The sequence below is a fragment of the Molothrus ater genome, chromosome 2 (genome assembly GCF_012460135.2).
Source record: "Molothrus ater isolate BHLD 08-10-18 breed brown headed cowbird chromosome 2, BPBGC_Mater_1.1, whole genome shotgun sequence".
NCBI lineage: Eukaryota > Metazoa > Chordata > Aves > Passeriformes > Icteridae > Molothrus > Molothrus ater.
Window position 1 is genome coordinate 110,997,601 of NC_050479.2, and position 22,098 is coordinate 111,019,698.

At 41.6% G+C, this 22,098-nt stretch overlaps 1 protein-coding gene across 3 annotated transcripts in view; it reads left to right on the plus strand.

Moving 5' to 3' along the window:
• The window catches only part of HTR1F (5-hydroxytryptamine receptor 1F), a 105,191-nt gene extending 84,737 nt beyond the window's left edge, over positions 1-20,454 (plus strand). For 2 of the 3 annotated variants that reach the window (XM_036389850.1, XM_036389841.1), the window contains one exon: positions 14,430-20,454. In XM_036389850.1, the coding sequence (XP_036245743.1) occupies positions 14,468-15,571 (1,104 nt within the window). In that variant the 5' untranslated portion in view covers positions 14,430-14,467 and the 3' untranslated portion in view covers positions 15,572-20,454. Of the gene's footprint in view, positions 1-10,251; positions 10,321-14,429 lie in introns of those variants that run through there. The other variant, XM_036389859.1, reaches the window with a different exon arrangement.
• The last annotated feature ends 1,644 nt before the right edge of the window (positions 20,455-22,098 follow it).

A 22,098-nucleotide genomic window follows, 5' to 3' on the forward strand; every position in this document is an offset into this window, starting at 1 on the left:
TTGAACAGGACACAGAACTTGAGCAAGACTTTAATGTTCTGATCAAACTGCAGTAGAATTTTAAATGAAAAGCAAAGGCTTGAAACGGCAAGAACTGCTCAGACTGACATTTTTACTCTTGTCAGAAGAAAGTTCCTGTGCTCATCAGTCTCTTGTTTTGATAGATAAATGGTCCAAATAGTGCTCTCCCAGCACTCCCAAGCAGCATTTGTGATGTTCTTAAAGGCAGTTACTTTTCAGACTACCTGCTCTGAGACCACACAGATAAATACTTAATAACACAGCTTATGAAAACTTTTCAAAGTCAATTGCCTTTCCTCTGACACACCTTTTGCTGATGTTACATAACTGCTTTTAAAAGTGCAAATGCAGTAAACGTCATCCATGGTGAACTGAGAATATAAAAAGACCTATTCCCACATATAAGCCACTGCAATCTATAACACCACTTTTATTAGCAACCTACAATGCAGCCAACACATGGAGATGAAGAAGCCTAAAGTAACTGCTGTTGTTATTAATATTGTTCTTATGAATCTCTCATACAGTAGCAGTAAAAAATCCAAATACTTCCCTCAATTCCAGACTGGAAAATAACTTTGTCATGCCACAGAGTCAAGCAAATGAAGAGCCCCCTGCCACCAATTTCCTAAACGGATGTCTCAGCAATTATTCTGCAGACTTCTGTTAGCACAATGCTGTCACTGACGCAGCCCAGCTTCCTTCTCAGGAATACTTCTCACCCACACAAAAACTCTAGAAAGCACACTCCCAGCAGTTGAAAAAAAGGTCAAAAGCACCTCTTCCCTTCAAAAGCACCTACTCTTACATGTGAGCAAAAGAAGAGCCACAATGACACCAACTTGTGATTCGAAGACAGCTCAATATCCTCCTTCTGGGTATTCTGTAACAACTATCATGGCAGTAAAAGATTTTTAATCATATTAGGCTGGAAAAATACATTATTTAGTAATTAAGTAACAATCAAACAATTCTTATCTTAAAGCCTATTAAGACTTACAGGCCCTAAGCCTTGATCTGGCAATTGTTCAGGTAGACATAGAAAAACATGTATGAGATCATCAGTGGCATGGGGCAAGGACCCCAGGCTGGAATGCATTTATTTTTTCCAGGTGTAAAGGAATTACTGGGGGAAAAGGACAACAAATAATTGCCTTGTGTTCAAAGCATCTGATAAGCAAACCCCCTTTTTGCTGCATTTCATTATGAAAACAGGAGGGGATGAGAGAAGAAGAAAGGAGGACCTGCTGTGCCCCCGAACACAGCGCTGCTGATAGCAGCTCCCTGAGGCTTCAGCCATTCACTCTTTCAGAAACCCAAACTTCTCATCATCACTTGTCTTTGAAAAGGTTACCCTGAGCAATGTGCAACCATTTGACCATGCTGACACCTGTAGATACTGAGCTTTGTTATTTTCAAGTGGTTCTGCAGTATAACTTTCTGGGGGTCATCACTGGCACTACACACCACAGCAAAACTACACATCCAAACAACCTTGGATGGAATTAAATAGATGTGATTAAAGTATCCTGCACTCAGACTGAAGGAAGAACAACTGGAAGCTGTAACAGATTATTTGAGCTGGATACTTTCTAGCCTAAATGCATTTTACACCTTAGTTCAATCTTTCCATCGCAGCACTCTCTGCAGAGCTGACAGTGTTCAATATATTTACAAAGCACAAGTGCTAGATTGTCCATTTTACACACTGAAGTCATTCACTCACCAAGCTCCCCCAGTGCATCCTGAAGCATGATTTCCTAGCAGTCACAAAGCAACAGCAGGGATCCTGTCACCCTGCTTGGCACCAGCTGCTGGACACCGCAGGGCTTGTGGGATCCTGGGCACACAGGGTGGAGGCCAGGTGGTAAAGAGGTGCCCTGGTACAGAAGAGAGAAATCAGTTCAGGGAGGCAGGAAGGGGCAGGAACAGTTGCTTGATTTGTATTGTCCCGCTCTGACATCCAACAGGGACCTTTCCAAAACAGTTTTGGCACCGATATCAACTTCTCCCAACTGAATAGCAACCTCTAGCATTTAAACTGATTCATCTGTTTCACAGGCCTGAAGAGGCACATTTTGACACAGTTCTCTAAATCGGGCGGAGGCAAACCAAAAAGGGCAGCCAAGTTCTCTGAGTTGGGCAGATGCAGCTGCTTTTATTCAGGATTGCCCACATGGACACCGGCTACACCGTTCCTGCTGCAACATCCACACAAAAAACATAATTCCTTCTTGCCACCTAAATTCAGCACTGCTCACTACAGGAAAAGTAATTATCTGTTAATCATCACAGAAGTCAGAAGCCAACATAAAAGCAGCAGTTATATAAAAAAGAAAACCCACAACAACAGACCATGTCAGGTACCCGTTTATCTAAATTAAAATCTTTATCCATTTCAATGTAATAAGGAGCATAAACCTACTGATCCCATTAAATACAGCTGAAAAACATCTTAGAGCAATGCTTTTCATCATAACAAAAGGTTAATCTAATGATCCTCTGCCATATTTGATGATTATAAGACATAGTCAAATTTTATTTTGGGGGGTTGTTTTTTGTTGTTTTCATTATTTTTTTCTTAGACTTGGGGGGGCAGTTTTGCTTCTTTCTACAGTGCTCTTCTGCACCTACTTCTCACAAAATATCTTATCTCCAACTGAGATAAGAGAAACATTCATGGTATTAAAAGGTCTGCAGCATTTTTTCCACTACTAACTGAAAATAATAGGGAACCAAGGACTTTAGTGCACTGCATTTTTACCTTGAACAACACTACCTCAAATCACAAATTTTCTGAAAGTTCCTATTCTGTTTGTTATAGGGTTTTTTTCCAAATTAATATTTGAATTTGGACTTAGAATAGTTGATGAATTAATGGTCATGTCTTTGCAGTTTTCTTTCATGCAGTGCTGCCTATTATCTAGTGAATAGAGAATACTGACAGTCAATATTATGGTCAAACCAGGTCAAACTGCAGTAATCAAAAGAAAATGTGTAACATAATATAATGTTATTTCCCACACAACTGATTCTAAGATTTTAGATAAAGTTTGCTGCATGGCCTAAATTAGTGCCTAATGATTTTTTTTTTCATTAGGAGGCATTAACAGAAACAGAGAGAACAAAGAAACTCAAACTCTTTGCAGGTAGAAAATACTGTGACTGCTTGCCTGGGTCTAAAACAATCCATTTGAATTTTCAGAAAGGATAATAACCTTGCAGTAGAGGTCAAGTAAGAGCAGAGCCAGGAACTGCAGTTAATGGTGTTGGAACTTTTCAACCTCAAATCCCAGAGCTAAGCAAGTACAAACAGATGGAGCTTCCATGTAAAAATGCATATAAATTTCTTCAGATGCTGGCAACCACAACCATTTTCTCTGTTCTAGATGCTGGTGATCCAACTATTTCTCTTCAGTCTTACTTGAAGCCTTAGATACTCAGGTCAACTGATTAGAGAGAGCATCCCCCTGATTTACACATATATAACCCCCCTGTGTCTTTTTTTGAAAGCCTCTAACCCTCGGAAATAGGAGGGGGAATAATTGCTATATATGAACAAGTCACATCCTAAAGATTCTGAATAAAGAAACAAAGAGGAAAAAGAATCACAGAATGTAATGTCAGCATTTAGTGGCTGAAAATGGGAAAACTTGGAATGAGGAAAAAAACCCCAAGGTATTTTACAGAAGTGGGCACTTGCCTGAATCTGTTCATTGCTCCTTTCCAGAAGAGTTAACATTATAAAGTTCTTCAGCTTCAAAGAGCAAAGAGGCATTTTGAACACTAAGGAAATGTAGTTTTCAATGATGACTTCTTAAAATAGAAAACACAGAAATGATGGGGTAAAATATGATGCAATATACACATGTGTACCTACACAAGGGCAAACAATGTCAGAACTCATACTACAGGTCTCATTGCTTATCAACAGTACATTGATGTTAAAATGTTAAAAGCCTTTTTCCATAAATTTCTGTAGCCTCAGAGGTTAAAACTGAAAGAAGCCTTTTTGAGGAGACAGCTTTGAAGTTATAATTTGATCTTTTCCAATCTCCTAGTAGAAAAATAGTTTTTCATGCTCTAGTCCATAGAGAAATTCTCCAGCTTCCCAATGTGACAGCTGGGCTGTAAGCAACCCAGGGAAAGGAATTCAGCATTTCCAGCAGTGCTAAGCATGATGTTGCTGTTCCCATACGTAACAAACAAGCCAGATCATGCTGAAGCAAGGGCTCACCTTTGATTTTTCCAGGCCTCTTCCAGTCTCTGAAGATCAGCACTTTAACCATTTGCCTCTGTCCTTTACTCTTGCTTTTTACCATGTTATTATGTGAAAGCACATCTTACAATCTTGATCTCTCTCAGAAACGACAGGGGCCACAGAAACCCTGCAATTGCTGAGAATCAGCTGGAGGTTTTCTGAGCTCTCCTGCAGCAGTTCAGAGCACTGATGTGTCTTCTGTGGATTTGGGCAATTAGACCCAGTCTGTTTAATGCTTCTTTTCACAATCAAACTAATATTTCATGTTATCATGTGCAAGTACAGTCAAACAGGTTTTTTTTAACAGTCATTGTGAAATATATTGAAATACATTGCAAGAGTGCACCAGGTTTTCAAAGTAACATTCTTATCATATAAAAACACAAATTTCATTTTCTCAGCATACAACTTAAGGAGAAATAAGGTGCTAAAATTATTTCCTCTTCATGTTATGATTACAATCTAAATCTAAAAGTTAGATTTGCACAACCCTCTTTTGAAACTGCATAGGTTTTTCTTACTCAGGAAACGAAGAGCTAAAGTGTTGCCTACAAGAATCCCTAGGACAAAGTTGTACTTAAACTTCTATACAATGCTGAAGGTTTGCATAGTCACAAAGTTATGTTTTAAAAGATCTTAGAAAGTCAACACCGATATATTCTCAATGGAAAAAAAATATCAACAACAGGAAAACTAAAAACTTTTCAATACTTCCTTAGTCTATCATTCAAGATTCTTTAGCTGCTTTATCAATGAGAAATTTTGGGGGTCAGCTGGAGCTGTGTGATCTTCTTAGACAATGATCATCTGTATTGATTTCCTGGGACAACTATAAGGTTAGTTTTCATAATTAATTCTGAATCATCTGTTTAAATTTTAAGGAGCCATTCACTGTCATCTGTGCTGTGTGTCAAGTGTCACAACTACATCTGAATTATGCAAAGGAAAAAAGTTGTGTGTGACAGTCTGTTATTTTCCTATCAGAAATGAAAATGAGTTCACAAAGCATTAGAGAGCTTAAGCGCTGATTTAGTATTCACAACATCTACTACAAGAGACCTGGCACATCCAGGGAGCTTGCTAAGGAAGATAAATCCTTGTTTCTGTGTTTGGACAGTTTGAGACTGTCCTGCTGGACAGTGTTGTACCCCTAAAAATACACCCAAGGCTGAATGTGTCCAGGAATTCTTCAGCAAGCTTTGATGGCAGCTGACCTCAGAGAGAGCCATTCTCTGCCAAAATAGGATCTTGGGAGATTTTGCTGGGCTCCCAGTCCTGACCACACACAAGTCATTTCCAGATCAGCTGCCAGTCTGGGCTGGTGGCAGCTGCTCCAGTTTGCTTTCCTCTCATCCTTGCTGCTGCAGACACACACTGAGCCAAGGAAACCCGCCAGAAATCTCAGAAAACCCAAACGCTGACCTCCACAGCACCGTGTGGAAGTGCTGTTTGATACATCTTAGCTCTGCAAGGAAGTTGCTGTATTTTATCATTTCCGTGCAGTTCAGCACCAGTGGGGGATAGAGCCACAGGCAAACACTAAGCAGGGGTTGGTTTCTCCAGCACCCTCCTTCCCAGCCGTTCCACTTCCTCAAGTGCTCCTCACAACTCTTGCATGCGATGTACTCTCCCCTATCTCCACGGCTCTCCTCACCACACACTTGATTTCATGTAGGCTGTCCTGGGACTTATTCTGCCTAAATGCTGCTGCTTTTAAAGAGAATCACATTGCAGTGCAGTAAGAAACTGCAGTAAAGAGAAAGGCATGCTCAAGAGCTGCAGAGTAGTTGGAAATGTGAAAAGGAGAAAGCTAAAGCCCAATCTGCACTAGAGAAGTTTTGCCAGCATAGCTGCATCCCAGATCTCAAGACACAGATGGTTTAAATAGCCCTGGAACTAATGGGGTTTCTGCCATTAGCATTTATGCCAGTTCACTGTGTGAACATAATTCTTCTGGCTAAAATTTTCAGTTGTGTCAATGCTAGGATTTAAATCCCTAAAAAAATATAATTAAAACCAAACAAACAAACAGAAAAAAAAAAAAACAACAACAAAAACTCCACACAACAGGAAAAGCACATGAAAAAGCAAATGAGGACTTTCTGGTTATCCTGTGGTGCTCGTGGAAAGTCTGATCAGTTACCTGCCCACATTAATGCTCTCTGTCCATACAGGAGAAAGCAGGTACAAGAGCAGTTCTCTGTATTGTATCACCAGCACTGTGGCACCCCATGCAGAGTATAGCAAAAATCATGTCCTGGTTAGTATATATCTAAGTTTGAAGGCACAGGATCTGAATTTTAGAAAGACAGCCCCAACCTAATTGTGCAAGTAATCAAGGGGTAAGGCAGCCTGGCATCCTCTGGCAGAAAAGCATTGTCTGAAAGAAAAAAAACCAAACATTCCTCCACAACAAAATCCTGTGCCATGGATGCATCATTTTAAGAAAGCTTTCCACAAATTCTTCCTGCTTTTCTGGCAGCTTTCCTCCCTGTCTTTCCCATGGAGACAGGACAAAAATAAAAATCTTGAATTCTACTTCCTATAAAAGGTTGATTCTCTTAATATCCTTCCCTATTCCAAAATCATTGGCTTTAAGGACTGTTTTGTTTGTTTTGCTTGAAGTACTTCTTGGCCAGGACTACATGGCCAAGAAGTACTTCAGGCAGTAGGTCATTTAGGGGAAATAGCCTGAATTGTCTCAGTTAGTCCTGATAAAGGAAATGTTAGAGAAGTGCTGTTTAGGGCAAACCCAGTGCAGAGTTTGCATCTGATAGGATTATGCCATGCCATATGGATAATAAGATCAAGGGGAAACGACCTTCAGTCTCCAAGATGATCAGATGAGGACTAGAACAAAGACAAATGACACAGTGAGAAGAAGTACAGAGAAAGACACTGGGAAATACGCAGTGAGACAAATACTATCTAAAACAGCATCAGTCTCCAAAAACTGGTCAGAGATGAGATAAAAGATTAAGTGAATTTTGCCATCTCTCCTAACTGTAAGTGATCAGCCACAGACTTGTGCTGTTCTTGTGTCACACAGAATCCTGCTGCAGATGAGGAGCACAGGGATGTGTCACCATCACTCCTCTTCCAGCAAACTCTTCTGAGACCAATTCTCCCTCAAAGCTGTCCTGGTGATCACACAGCAGAAAAATAATTCCCCAACTGTTGGACCAGGGTACAGTCTGAAAATTATGTTTTCTTATGTTATAACTTGAAATGAAGATCTTTTCTAGGAACACATTTGAAAATATTGATTGTTTTGTTACTGAACCTCCTTCTTGTAAAAGAGTTTCAGAGGGAGGTCTGTCAGTGAAGGAGGTTTGGGACTTGCAGCTGCACACACAAGTGTTTTCAGAGGGCTGTCAAAGAACACATGGCCTCAAAGCATAAGGATGAGTGGGAAGTGGGAGAAACAAGGCTGCATTTTATGACTGTTCAAGCAAACTAAAACTGCCTCTCAACCTCCTTGCTCCAGCACTGCCTTGTGATTCCTACAGGGTTCAAGCCCTTACCTGAAAAGGCAGTTTTTTTGGAACACAAGCAAAGCCATTCTGCATTTTCAGCCCCCTGTACAAATTTAGTTGATAACAATGAAAACAAGCCACTCCTGCCTAGTAAGAAACTAGTTGTACAAATCAGATAAAAAATGGGTGATTAGTGACTTCTTTGATTCACTACCAATCAAAAAAAGAAAAAAAAAAAACTTCAAAAAAACTTCAAGTAAAAACAAACAGGAACCTTGCTTTTTCTTCACCAGGACTAAAGTAAAAATTTTAAACTTTTTCTAATACAGAAATTTTTTGGTTGAATGGGCATTTCAGGCACGTTAGATCCAAATTAAACAAAGGAGGAATGCCAAAGAGTAGGGATGGGAAGGGAGTGGCCCCTTAACTGATGTTATGGAGGCATCAAGTTCAGATCCCAACCCCCTCTAAGGACAGGGTGGTGGCCGCAGGGTTACATGGGATCATCATGGATGTGCTATTCTGCTCAGTGTTGAGCTCACACTGGGGGATGGGGTGCTCAAACACCATTTCTCACATTTATTTATTTATTTAAAGAGCTTTGAGCATCAGCAGCAGAGAAGATGGCAGGAAGCAGCTCCCATGGGAGCCTATTGTCCAGGACCTGATCCTCTGGGACTCTTCCACAACATATACAACACAACAGACAACTAGCCAGGCCTTTATCCTGAGAGATCTGGACTAGGGGTTCAGATCAGCCTCAAATAAGGGAGGAAACCAAATCCCTTAATCTAACAAAGAAACAAATCACTGTCATCTCTTCTGGAGAACTATGAATAGAAGAATGAAATCTTCTCTTTCTCCAGCCAAAAATGATCAAATCATAACAGGTTCACTCTGTGACCACCCAAGTAAATGAAGCTGGATTTGGGAGTCATGTGTTATATAAGCAAGTCCATCATCCTGTGTTCTTGCTGCTCCTCCTTCCCTCCCCCCCACACCCCTCAGCTAGATTAAAACAGATGGCAGAGGGACATGAAATAAAGAGCAAACACAGGCAAGTGACTAATTTTCCAAAAGGAGACAGAAAGCCAAACCCTTAACTTCAACGTTAGCAGCAGCAAGGAATGCATAATTACCCTCTGAACATCACATTCCTCAACATAAGCAGATGCAGCAGTTGCTACAGATAAGATGACAACAAGCAGGGGAGGGATCCTCCAGGCAGGCTTGACAGGCAGTCTGGGACTACACCGCAGTCCTGGACACACAAGCAGAGAACCTGGCAAAGGAATCACAGTGGGAATTGTGAAGGTGAGTTAATCACACCAAGGAGATGGGGACAGAGCTATCCAGTGCTTCCCTTTTACCAGAGAGCACTGTCTTCATTCCTGTCCTGCTGGAGTTGGTTCTTCCATCTCTCCTGTCAGCATCCAATGGCAGAGGGCAAATTCCCTTTCCCTGGCAGCTCAAGGAAGGCTTCAGACTTTGCGTTTCAGCTGCTTCAGTGGAAGCACTGCCTATCTCTGTTGCAATAACATGACAAAGTAGACACTTGGGGTGCTAATTTTCCGGGCTAAGTCTGTCAGACTTTGTCATTTTAGCCATTTGGAATTATTTCTGCTGGCAGAATGAATTTAAAGAGACATCCAGAAAATCAAAGGCAAGCATAATCTTTGCTGTGCCTGACACAAAGCATACTGCAACACATCATTTTGCCAACAGAAGGACTTTTAAGTGTTACACAGCTAGGAAAAGCACCAAATCTAGGTTCAAGGCACAGAAAGGGACTTTCCTTTGCCATTCTGTAAGAAATCAGAGCACCTGTGCTCAGACATGGAGATACCTATTCTCCAGGACTCAGATTTGTTTCCTTCCTGTGTTATATTGGCATTCAGGGCATGCTGCAAAGCCTATTTATTTGCCCCTGCTTCTCCTGAGGCGTGCGTGGGAGACAGAATTCCACATTATCTTTAGTTGATATTAGTTCAATTGATTTACCTGTAATTTTGCTGTGATTTGTTGTCTGTGTTTCTAGGTCTGTTGTGACCTTTTACAAGTGGAAATTATAAATAACTCCAGTTTTTGGAGACTCATACAGCAAAAACTAAACAGCTTTTAAGATATTGCTCCAGTTGCCAATACATTTGAGGTCCAAACTGTTCTCAGTCCCATGGACTGGATAGCATCGCCCAAACAGGGAATCTTAAGCATTACTTGAGCATGCATATACAAATATTTGCTGACAGATTAAGAACTGGAAATAACTCTACCTCTGAGTTAAGTGGCAGATATAGGGAGGAAAAAAAAGAAAAAATAAGGTTTTAAGCATGAAGAAATGCAGACTGGGTAAGGAGAGTTGGCAACCTTGTAATTTCTGCTTCGCACTTGAATCTGCTGACAGACATCTACTTTGCATTCCAGGAAAGGCCAGGCTTGCTGCAGCAGCCTTCAGCTGGCAAGGAACTTCCCTTACAAACCTTGGCCCAGGGATGCACTGTGGCTTTGGGAGCCTTAGGAAGAGTTATTGGCAGGAAAGAATTGAAGGACACCAAGAATCAGGTGAAAGTGTCCCTCTGCCCTTCCTCCTCTGTTGGGACATGGGAGTTCAAGCTCAAAGTACACATCCCCTATCAGATCCAAGTACAAGCTCCTCTTTCTAAAATGGGATTTTTTTAATCCAAAGCAGCCATATTTCCCTCTACTCACACTTAATATGATGGATGAAGCTAATTGTCATTAGTACATCACTTGGTCGGTTTCTAAAGGCACTCATTAGGAATCACATTAGGAGGGATTTGTACAAATTTATAAAGCTTCATAAAAACAATTTAAATCCAATTGGCTTACAGGTCAGAATGGCCAACAGAGCAAGGGACACCTGCTGCTGCCAAGTGAAGTGTTTCGTTTCAAAGCCAGCTGAAGTCTGGTGGAAGGTGGAAAATTAGGAGCTTTCCCTGCCCTGGCACAACTTTGTGTTTACTTAGAGCACAAAGGCTGCTATTGCTGCCTGTAGCAATTTAAACGCCCTAAATTCAATCCCTGGCTTATTTTGCTGTCTGATTACTGTTACTGTTTTTAATTAAGACACATTTTGCTAATGAACCCCCCCAGAAATAAAGTAAACACCTTCTCCCACCCCTCCCAGTACTCTCAAAAAACCTGTATTCGAAAGCAGTAAACACTAAATCAGCAAGTTTTCTCTCCACAACTGCTTAAAGTAATATTAAAAAAGAAAAAAAGAGGCCCAAAAATCAAGGGCTGTACATTTCTAGCCCTTCAATCTACATTCAGAACCCCAAATAACAGACTGATGGTGCCTTTCCCAAAGGTACTCCCAGTCAGGTTTCTCCAGCATTAGGGATTTTTATTTATTTTTCATGCTTTCAAAGGCAGAGTAGTACTGTTTTCCAAACCTGGAAGGGCAGACTAAGGCTGTTGAACAAGATCAATTACATTGTTATTTTGTAAATCTTAGCCACAAATGGTGGGTTATGGGCTTAATAACACACACACATGCTCAAGAAAAGCTGAAATACCAGCAACATCCGTTTTTCTTGAGTGGCCACTAGACAAACTCAATGCTTACTTTTGTGATAAGGCTGCACAGACATCTTCATCCATGCCTTCTAAACATGATCAGTAATATGATAAATGTGTGTGTTTACAGACAAGGAAGTATTTACATTCAGGTCACCGTAATATGCCAGATCTGGAAGGGATGGAAAAAAGATTTGTAGAAGTGGCTAATTCCTCCAAAATAATAATATTCCTGTGTCCAAGATAAGAGGCATGCTATCTTAGGTGAACAGCAGCTTCCTTTGTTTACAGAGCTCTTATTCAACAATCATAAATAATAATAAATAAATAATGAATAAAGTACAAGACACCATTTTCACCAGTCTTAAATTCAGGACAATGTAATGCAATCAACATTTCAAGTCTTTCCAGAGTTTTGGAACAACAGCTGAGTATTGAAAAGGTAATAATAAAAAACAACACTTCCATCTGCAGCAAGAGCAGGTGCCATGGAATGTAAGTTATCAGTGATAAGCTGATAGAGTGATATCAGAGATAGCTGATAGAGACATATCAGTGATAAGCTCTACAAGAGGGGCACTGAGCTGCCAACTCCACACAAGTAGCCTTACAAATATCTGGACTGCAGCAACTCTTCTGAAAATAGCTGCATGCTTGAAATAGTCACTGCCAAACTTATTCCACAAGAGATAAATCATGCTACTAAGAGAAAGCAATAAAAATAAACAAACTAAGGTTCCAGGGAATTCCTCTTGTTTTACAGTGAATTAGCAGAAGCACTGTAATGAATTTGCTCAAAATTGACAAGGAAAGGCTAAAGCAGAGGGGCAGAGGCCAGCTCTCCTGCATTCTAATCCAGTGCACTGTCTACAGGATCATCCTTCATACTCCTGAGAGTGGGTTGGTTGCTTGCTGAGGGCAGAAACCAGCCATAGCACCTGACTGAACTGAGTTCCACTTAAGAAAAAATCCAGAATTAGGTCACTTCTGGCCATTATCAAAAGAGAAAGAAGCAGCAGTCCTTAAATACTGCAAATACTTCAACTCCCCATATTTATAAACCAATCTTTTTAGTTAATGATCACCCAGTAAAGCTGCACCAGTTAGAAATGGATCCCCACCTCACTCCACCAGGAAAGCCACCAAATTTTGTGACTGGCAGCCCTGAGCAGCACAGCCCTCATGGCTCTGCCTCCACACAGAGAGGCGTAATCACTGCACAGAAATGGGCACATTTCTGCCACTGTGCTTCTCATAAAGAGCCTCCAAATCACAGCAACACTAAGGAAAGTACTTATTCCTACACGCCTACTTTTGCACATCTACCCAGAGTGTCTTCCTTACTCCACAGTCTCAAACTGAAGAATCTTTCAAAAATTATTAATCAGCTTTCATTAGCTCTAAATTGCTTTTTCCTTGCTTGCAATTAAGGACTAATATCCAAAGAGTTAGAAATTTATAAGGTGATTAACCATAGTATGATCAATTGCTGAATATCACACATATCTTAGTTTTTCCCAATAAACTTTTTTCCCCTATGTATTTGCACAAGCTTGAAAAGGAAGATTTATTTAGCAGAGGTTGAGCATTCAGCAAATGTGTCTGTTCTTTCCCTAGAAGGCAGCTAGCTGTAGACAAAAATATCTGCAAAACAGAAATTAGCGTGGATTCAGAAGGATTTAAGGTGATACTGACATGATGAAAGATCTGTTTTTACATGTGTAAAGTATATTTCAAGTTCAGAGAAAGGAACACAGAAAGCACACACATGTTGTGATAGCTCATGTACAGGACAAGTAGCTGCTAGGCATGTGCAAATATCACCACATAAATTATATTTCCTTTCCTTGTGCTTCCATTCAATTAAATGTTGGTCAATCAGTGCTAAAAACATTCCTGAGCAGTCAGTAGCATATTAAGCACTGCCTGGGTTAAAATCTCAAAGCAAGTGAGTGAGTTGGGTCCAAGGTTATAAACAGTAAACAAGATTCTTTTTCAGCCACTCCAGCATCATATCAAAAAGTTTTAGTTATGTTAATGAAACCAAATTTCTGGAAGAAAAAATATTCACTAATTTCACATATTTCCCTACTTGTGGCATCCAATGTAACACAAGTGCAACTCACTCACTACACTCAAAAATCTGTGAAAGATTACCCCACTTAGGTGTTTATCAAGTAGATCTTACACAAGAAATTGCAGGTCAGCACTCACTAGAGGATGAAACCTGATCTTTAGAGCAGAGCTTGTCACTCACAGTAAAAGCTGGAATCTCCAATTCAGCTGCACTCTTCAGGGTACTCAGAAACTCTTCTTGATAAGAACGTATCCCCAGAACACAACCCAGAACTTATTTCATCAGTATTTCTCTGCATTTTCCTTCCTGCAGAGCCATAGAGTTAGGCTATTTCCATAGAAAGAGTTATTATCAGAACAAGTAGAACCCAAGTTTTCTTTGGCAGAAATCAGAGAACAGCAAAACTTGAGGAAAAGTAAAGATGTTCTCAGGGCTCTAATGTACATCTAATATTTCACTTAGCCAATAAGTGAACCATTTGAAGCTTTAAAACCTATTAAGATGCTTCATTTTAGAGATGTATAAGAGGAAGACATAATACAACACTTTCCTCACACCATTTTTTCCTTCTCCTGTTTGTATGGTGTCACCCCAGGGCATATGGCAATGTTTCACATTTCTATTTTCTTTTCAAAGCTATGTCCCAGTTAAGAAATCCCATGTTTAGCTAATATATGAGGAATGAGTCACTTATTGATGGGGAAAATGAGTTTATATGGGTAAAATAAGCATTATGCCTGCTGCATTAATGTTTTCAACAGTCATTACATTGCTTAGTGGAGCAGACAGCACAAGCCTAAAAGTAGTATTAGTGCTTACTTTTGGATGAGGTTGTTCACATTAAACCAGTTTCAGGACTCCTCTACAAAGCATTCAGAATAAGTGCTTCTAGCTGGAAGGGAAGTAAGCATTTTTAGCCACTCGAGGAACCAGGCTGGAGTCAGAATAATTTCTAATGATAAGTCTGAACTTCTTGTAAGCTTAGGGCCCACAGTCTTTTAAGACAACAAAAAATCAAGGGTTCGTCATCTGAATGTTTTTACTTTTCCAACAGGTAACTGCTACGGGTAAAGATCATCTTTAAAAGGGAACATGGATTTAATAAACTCAACTGAACAAAACAGTACATCAGAAGAACCTTTCAAATGGGCGACATCCAAGATTCTCATTTCCATTACCCTGTCTGTGCTGGCTCTAATGACAACGGCCATCAATTCTCTCGTGATGACTGCAATAATTGTGACAAGAAAGCTCCACCACCCCGCCAACTATCTAATCTGCTCTCTTGCAGTGACTGACTTCCTTGTGGCAGTCCTGGTGATGCCCTTCAGCATTGTCTACATCGTGAAGGAGACCTGGATCATGGGGCAGGTGGTGTGTGACATTTGGCTGAGCGTGGACATCACGTGCTGCACTTGTTCCATCCTGCACCTCTCCGCCATTGCTTTGGACCGGTACCGAGCGATCACGGATGCCGTGGAGTATGCCCGGAAAAGGACACCTAAGCACGCTGGCATCATGATCGCAGTTGTATGGATCATATCCATTTTTATCTCCATGCCACCTTTGTTCTGGAGGCACCAGACAACCAGCAGGGAGGACGAATGCATCATCAAACACGACCACATTGTTTTCACCATTTACTCCACGTTTGGCGCCTTCTACATCCCACTGGCCTTGATCCTGATCCTTTACTACAAGATCTACAAAGCTGCAAAGACATTTCACAGGAGAAGCGTCAGCCGGATCGTGAGGGAGGAGGGGGTGAACGGACAAGTCCTTTTGGACGCAGGTGAAAGAAGCACCAAGTCAGCCTCAATGCCTAGCACAACAGAGAAGACCTCAGATCCCCTGGTGAGCTCTGATAAAATCAACATCACCCTACGAAGTCCCAGGTCTGAATCCAAGCACGAGAAGTCCTGGAAAAAACAGAGAATCTCCAGCACAAGAGAGAGAAAGGCAGCAACAACACTGGGTTTGATCTTGGGGGCATTTGTGATCTGCTGGCTCCCATTTTTTGTAAAAGAAGTAGTTGTTAATACCTGTGAAACATGTCACATCTCAGAGGACATGTCTAATTTCCTAGCATGGCTGGGATATATAAACTCCCTTATTAACCCTTTAATCTACACAATCTTTAATGAGGATTTCAAGAAAGCCTTCCAGAAACTTGTACGGTGCGGGCAATACCTTTAAGAGTTTTTGTTCATATAAGGAGAACACATTCATTGTTTTTTAACCTGTATAAATTTATATAACTGAGATGGCATTTGTTGTATTTAAGGCAAAGCACCAGGACTCTGCATTTACATTATAATGACTTTTTTTGTAGAGGTAATATTGGGAGCATTAATTGCCCAAGTTTTAAAGAGATGGATCATCTGGGATTGGTTTTTGCTCTAGAAAAAGAGGTAGCTCTGATCCAGTTGGATTTTCACAGCTGCCTAGCTTGAAGCATAAGGTATTACCTTAAATATGAAGGAAAAATGCACTTGAAGTAGATGAAGAAACAAAACTTTTTTAAAAGTAACCCTCAGTCATCGATGAAATGTTAAGTAAAACAACACACACACTTTAAACCCTACTGATATAAGATAGAAAATACACCATGGAATGACAACATGATTTTAACAGTCTGGCACAGGCCTACAGCATAGAGCCAAGCCATTCACAGCCAAGGGTAGTAGCTTTAAATATATCTACCATCGTGCTAAGTCAGTGAGCTGCAGAGCGAGCTGCAGCCCTGCTTTGCCCCATAGGTGGACTTCCCTGTGTTACACAGCATCCCAGCAGCAGGCAAGGGGCTCTGATGGCTTACCAGTTTCATAGGAAGCCAGTGTTGGGAGCTCTCTGCCATTGCACACCCACAGCAGATGCAAGCATAACCCCAAGAGAAACAGCCAAACATCTGGAACACCTCCAGTGAGCAGGGTACACAGAGTGCCTGGTGCTCTGAGGCTCCACTTGCATGGGAAAGGGAAGGTTCAAAGAGCAGCTGGTTCTCCTTGTGCAGATATTAGAAGAGAGAGAAGCTGGAGACAAGGAGACACTCCTTTCTCCATGTCCTCAAACCTGGCCAGGCACAGAGCCTGTGACCTGCAGCACCAAACCAGCCACAGCTCATACCAGGGCTGAGCACTGCTGACAGAGGGTGGCTCAGTAAGGTTTGAAGGACTGGGGCTGACAGCTCCAGCTCAGCATGTTCAGCATGTTCAGCCCTCCATCCTCAGAAGCCTGATGCCCCTGAGCCTCTTCTCAACTGCCCCAAGCACCAGGGCTGTGCTGCCTTTCCAAGCAAGTGAGAAAGCACCACAGTGCTGGCAGCATGGGTCTCTGGAAAAGGCTGTGCAGCACCTTCTGCAGCAGGGGAAGAGGGAGTGACCTCAGTATGCACTGCACACCTGGGCAGGGGATCCTGTGGGATGCTCACTGAGAAGCGCACCTCTAAAACCCCTCCTTCCCCCAGAGCATACATCCATATCCCCATTCCCAGCAGAGTTAACAAAAACATGAACTCCAGCCCATCCTAACTTACTTAGTCAAAGATGACCTCTATGAACAAATCCCTTCCAAGGCCTGAAAGATGGCAGCTTGGCCAATCCTGACAAACATGCTCTAGATGCCAAGCCATGAAGCTGTTAGAGCCACACCAAAGCCCAGGTCTTGCACTTTTCAGGACAAACAGATTCAGGCTGTGTCACTAAGAGCCCGAGATTCAAATTCTTTGTCAGACATTCAGTGCTGCCTCACAGGAACAGAGACTTGAAGCTCCTTACAGGGATCACAGACCACACTGTCAGCAGCAGCAACCTCCTGCAAAGGTTCTCCAGTTTGGCACTTGGGCCACCAGCCTAGGAACACCACAAAGGAACTGAGAAATAACAGCACCATTGTCACCTTTAGTTGGGGAAAGGTGTCACTGGCCTTGCAATTGTTCTTCCAAGAGACTTTCAGTGGTTTGTATTACACAAAAAAGTCAACACTGCCATTTGTCTCTCTCCCTCTCCCTCCTCTGTATTACAAATTCTGGAGTTGGTAATAATTTTTGTATTTTCCCTGCTGGCTACCAGCTGACACAACAGCTGTCAAAAGGATTTCCTGCAAGATGACGAGGTTTGAAACTTGAGATACTGAACTAATTTGTTTCTGTCACTTACAACTTACTGTATTCTGCTTTCACATCGAGGTCCAAATGAAATGCTATTCAGAATTAGCAGAAACGGTGCATTTGCTGTTGATTTTAACACAGCCAGGAATCTAATGGAAAGCTCACTTGTCATACCATGGAGCCCTAGCACAGCAGTGGCACAGCTAAATGTTGAAGATACTGGGATGCGACAGAGTGGAATTGGCTCATGCTCAGTGCAAGCCAGCATGCTTTATTACCATTGCAGTCAGAGCACAGCCTCTGCAGCCCCCATGACCTCAGCACTGGCTGCATTATGCTGAGAGAAAAAATTGCTCTCAGCATCAGCTGTGCTCTGCTGTCTCCAGAAAGAGCCTTGAATTTTAGCTTTCCAAAAGGATTAGCAGATTAGCAGGAGGCAGCACAGAAAACCCCACAAAATCATTCACTCTTGAAGACCTCTGTTTCCCACATTTCCTGAGTTGTAACCCTGGGTGTCCTGGGGGAATCCATTCCTCTCCCCCTGCCTCTCCCTTTATGGCTGCTGGAGTACAGACTTTATTGTTTATCCTCTTACTAGTAAGATGTTTGACAATATCTTGTGAAATCAAATTGGACAGAAAAATAGGGGCTGCTTTTCAGGAGAAAAGATACTTAAAATACTCATTTAAATAACAATGGGTGAAGCTCAAAGAAGGAACCATATGTAGATAAACAGAAAATATCTGTCATTTATGCACTGTTAACAGTATTATACTCTGAAACTAATTAAGCTGCTAAACATTTCTTAAGATGCAGGGTGGTTTCTTTTGTATCGTTTTCACTGAGCTGTATCTGCTCACCCTTCAGCACAGTGGTGGGAGAGGCAACTACAAGAAATCTGATCAAACAAGTGGGAAGTTATTCCATTAAAAGCACTTGCGGCTTGTGGACCATCATTTCTTGGTGTCTGACTGCGACTCATCACTCGTTCCCTTACAGAGCCCACTGTGCCAAACACTTCCCCACACAGCACCACACAGTATCATTTCATCTCTAGCATTTACCCATGCATGTGATGTATCCAGAAAAAAATACATGAATTCCCCTTTCAAAATGGATAGACATTAAGATGTCTGCAGGATGCTGCTTTCCCTCCCCTTGAAGCACAGAGGCTTCCACTGGACCTTAGCACCAGGCTGAAGGAGCACAACTTTATGCACTGGAGCTAAGATTTTTTGCAAGTAGCTCTGTGCCCTGTGAGAGTTCAGTCTCAGCAAAGAGAAAAAAAAAAAAGTGTCTGGTTTCCCACCTCCACCAGAAGACTGTGTGTGTGTATTTCAGGGAAAGGGTTTAACATGTACTCCAGAGTTTGCACAAAGCTTCCTGAGTCCCTATCACTCCTGCAGCTGCCTCCCCATTGCTGTTTGCTGCCCACCCATCAGTTTAGATTTCTTCCAATACCCAGAGAACTGGATTTGGAGCAGCTGACCCACTCCCACTTCAGCTTTCACAGAGAATTGTTCCTGAAGCAGCTGTGAACATGATATCCAGCTCAGGTGGATGGTTTTTACGAACAACAAGCAGTCAGATACACCTCGTTGTGCCTGTACTCATTTCTTTACCTCTCCTCCCTGCCAGATGCTTTATTGGTGTCCTTTCCTCCTGAGGATGGCACACCCCTACAGAGAGCTTGGGGACTCAAAAATACATTTGTTTTAGTGATGCAGTCACACTTGTTAACACATGACTGTACCACCCAGAAACACCCACCTCATCCAAATGCGCTTTTGGCAGTCGCTGTCTTCAGCTGGCGCCTGATTGTTCTCGGTGCTGGGGAGGTGCACGGAAATAGCTCCGTGCCAAATTATTTTCTCCAGCAGTTACAAACTCAGCACGTTATTTCTAGGCAAGTACACATTACTACTCGACCTTTGCACGTCAGATTCGCCTCGCAGAAGAGAAACAGAAAATCGCTGCTGTAGCTGCTGCTGGGGAAAAAAAAAAAAAAAATAGAACAAAAAAAGGGCTCTTTGTAACTCTGCACACCAAAGAGTAAATCCTGCAAGAAAGTGAGAGGAAACCCTTGTAGTGGCCCTGTAAAGATTAAGAAGAATCCTAACACATGTCATTCCTACTACAGGGACACTACTACCAATAGCAGAACTGCTAAAAATTAACAGCAAGATGTTGACATCTCCTTCCCCTGTGAAATCCTGAAATTAATTAAACCAATTTTTTTTTCAGATTTTTCATTGTCTTCTGGAGAACCAGGATCAAATTTCTTACTTCACTTCTCAAGCAGAAAAGCTAAACCTCTAAAAGAAGCAAAAATGGTTTTGTGATTTAGTGTTTCTAGCCATCATAAAGTAACTCCAAAAAATTAAATCTTTGATGATACTGATCTTGGCTAAGAGGAAAGATTACAGAGAACAGAACAAACAGAAGTCAGCAGCAAGGGCTCTGAACAGCCAAGGTTACCAGCCAAATTCAAAACAGACTTTCTGGTGTCAAATCTCCCACACAATGAACACCAGCAACTGAAAGCAACTTTATATCCTCACTTTCTATCCTAACTTACCAAAGTATGAGTTTCATAAATTTCATTTTTTACTTCACATTCAAGTGAGTTACTTAAGTAAGAACTCTGCAACTCAGGAAAATTTCAGAAGGGAATATTTTCAGGCAAGGAAAAAGTACTGTGTTTCATTAGTCAGAGTACATCAGTACAATTATGAATTTCGAATCCTGGTTGGGGCTGTGTAAAGTCAAAGATGCTGCTTATCCAATGCTATTGCTCTTAACCCATTAATAGCTCAAACCAATTGTATCTACTCTTGTGTATAATATAATACTATTATATATATAATATAGGCCTAAGATTATTTTAAATATTCTGAAGTTCTGAAGGTATTCATTGCTATGCACCAGATGGGCAGCACTAATAAAAATATGCCTCTCTTTCCACTTTAAAGCAAGATACCTCCTATACATGGATGATATTTTCCCCTCACTAAATTAAGACTTTTCCCTTCTTCCTGTACACCCATTTATCTGAAATCCAGAGCTGTATTTCATGGTTTGGGTTTAAAGATGAAAAACATGTTTAACACCACAAAAAGTGCTAACTGCTAAGGTAATGCTAGAAGAGGGATTAATCTTCTCACTTTCAGTTTAGATCATGACTGGTGGTAGACATTTAATGCAATAGCTGGTTCTGTGCTCTGGCAGCACTCCAAGATGCAAAAGCTGTGGTTAATTTGTATGACAGCAAGCGTCTGCTAAGCAACTCGCTCTTGGCTAAGCCTGGTTTCCTATCTTTCACAGCACAAAGCTGCATGAAACAGTCCACAGCCACAAAATAAGGAATCAGCCAGTTTACACTCCAGATGTTTCTAGTCTGGCAGTCACTGGAAGATCATTGCCCCACAAACACACACCACTAACCAATAGCAGCAAAGCTGTGCCTGCATCCACAGGGAAAAAAATGAATCTTTCACATTCATGTACTACTCTGGAGGCAGGCTGAACTGACTCATGGCCAGGTGGGCTCAACACAGAGCAGCACTGCTCCCAGCCAGACACAAAAAGAGATCCCTTCAAGGAGAATGTCAGTAATTAGCAAAACAGCGTTGAATTACCTCAACAGCTCTGGTCAACACAGGGCTTGCATTTTCTGTCATCAAAAAGTTCACCTCTGAAGCTTGAGGTGATCCACCAGCTTAAATATATGCAAAAATACTGGAATTTAAGATAAGAAAAATTCAAGCTACGTGTTTTCATGGGGATTTGTCTTCCAAATCTAACAGCCAGTAAACTGCAATCATTTTGAACCCAAAACAGTTTTCCAAGCAAGATACAGCCATAACAGCTAAGCAGGACTTCATTTTTCACACACATAAATATAAGATATGTTACTATTGGACTGTTTCAAACCTCTTTCATTGATGGTCTCCTCCATTTTGACAAGTATTTCTTTCATTTGGTTTTCAAAGTGTGGAAGGAATGCTAATTAATTAATTATCTCAGGTCTTATCTCATTTTTATAGTCAGAAGACCAAAAGCTAAGGGAAGAAGGAGCAGACAGCACCTCATCCTGAGGTCCTGGGGTGGAGGGGAGGTGAAAGGAGGGGAGGGGAGGGGAGAGCAGGAAGGCCTTTCTTAACTGCACAAGGAATCACACACTACTGTCAGAGGGATGAAAATGAGACCTGTGGAGCAAGGCAAATCAGGGAAGGGGAAGGAGGAGGAGAACAGGGAGAGAGAAAGACTGAGCAGATTTCTCCTTATAGGGCTTGGCAGCCTTGAAGTAAACTTGCTTGAACTCATCACAGCTCAGATCCAGCGAACAGAAGTGCCAGTTCACTTCAGAGCTGCCTGGCACCTCCTGGAGCTGAGAGAGGGAGAGGAGGTGGTTTTGCCACCTCCATCCCACGCAGGGTCAGTGCAGCGCTGCACAGCCCAGCACACGTGATCCTTCTCCAAAACTGCTGTGACAACTCTGGTCAGCACCAGCCGTGCTCAGCCAGTGAGGCTGGGGAGCTGCAAGTACTGAGATCTTGAGAGGTACAAACAGCAGAGGAAAAAAAAAAATTAGTAGTGAGAAAGAATATCTTAA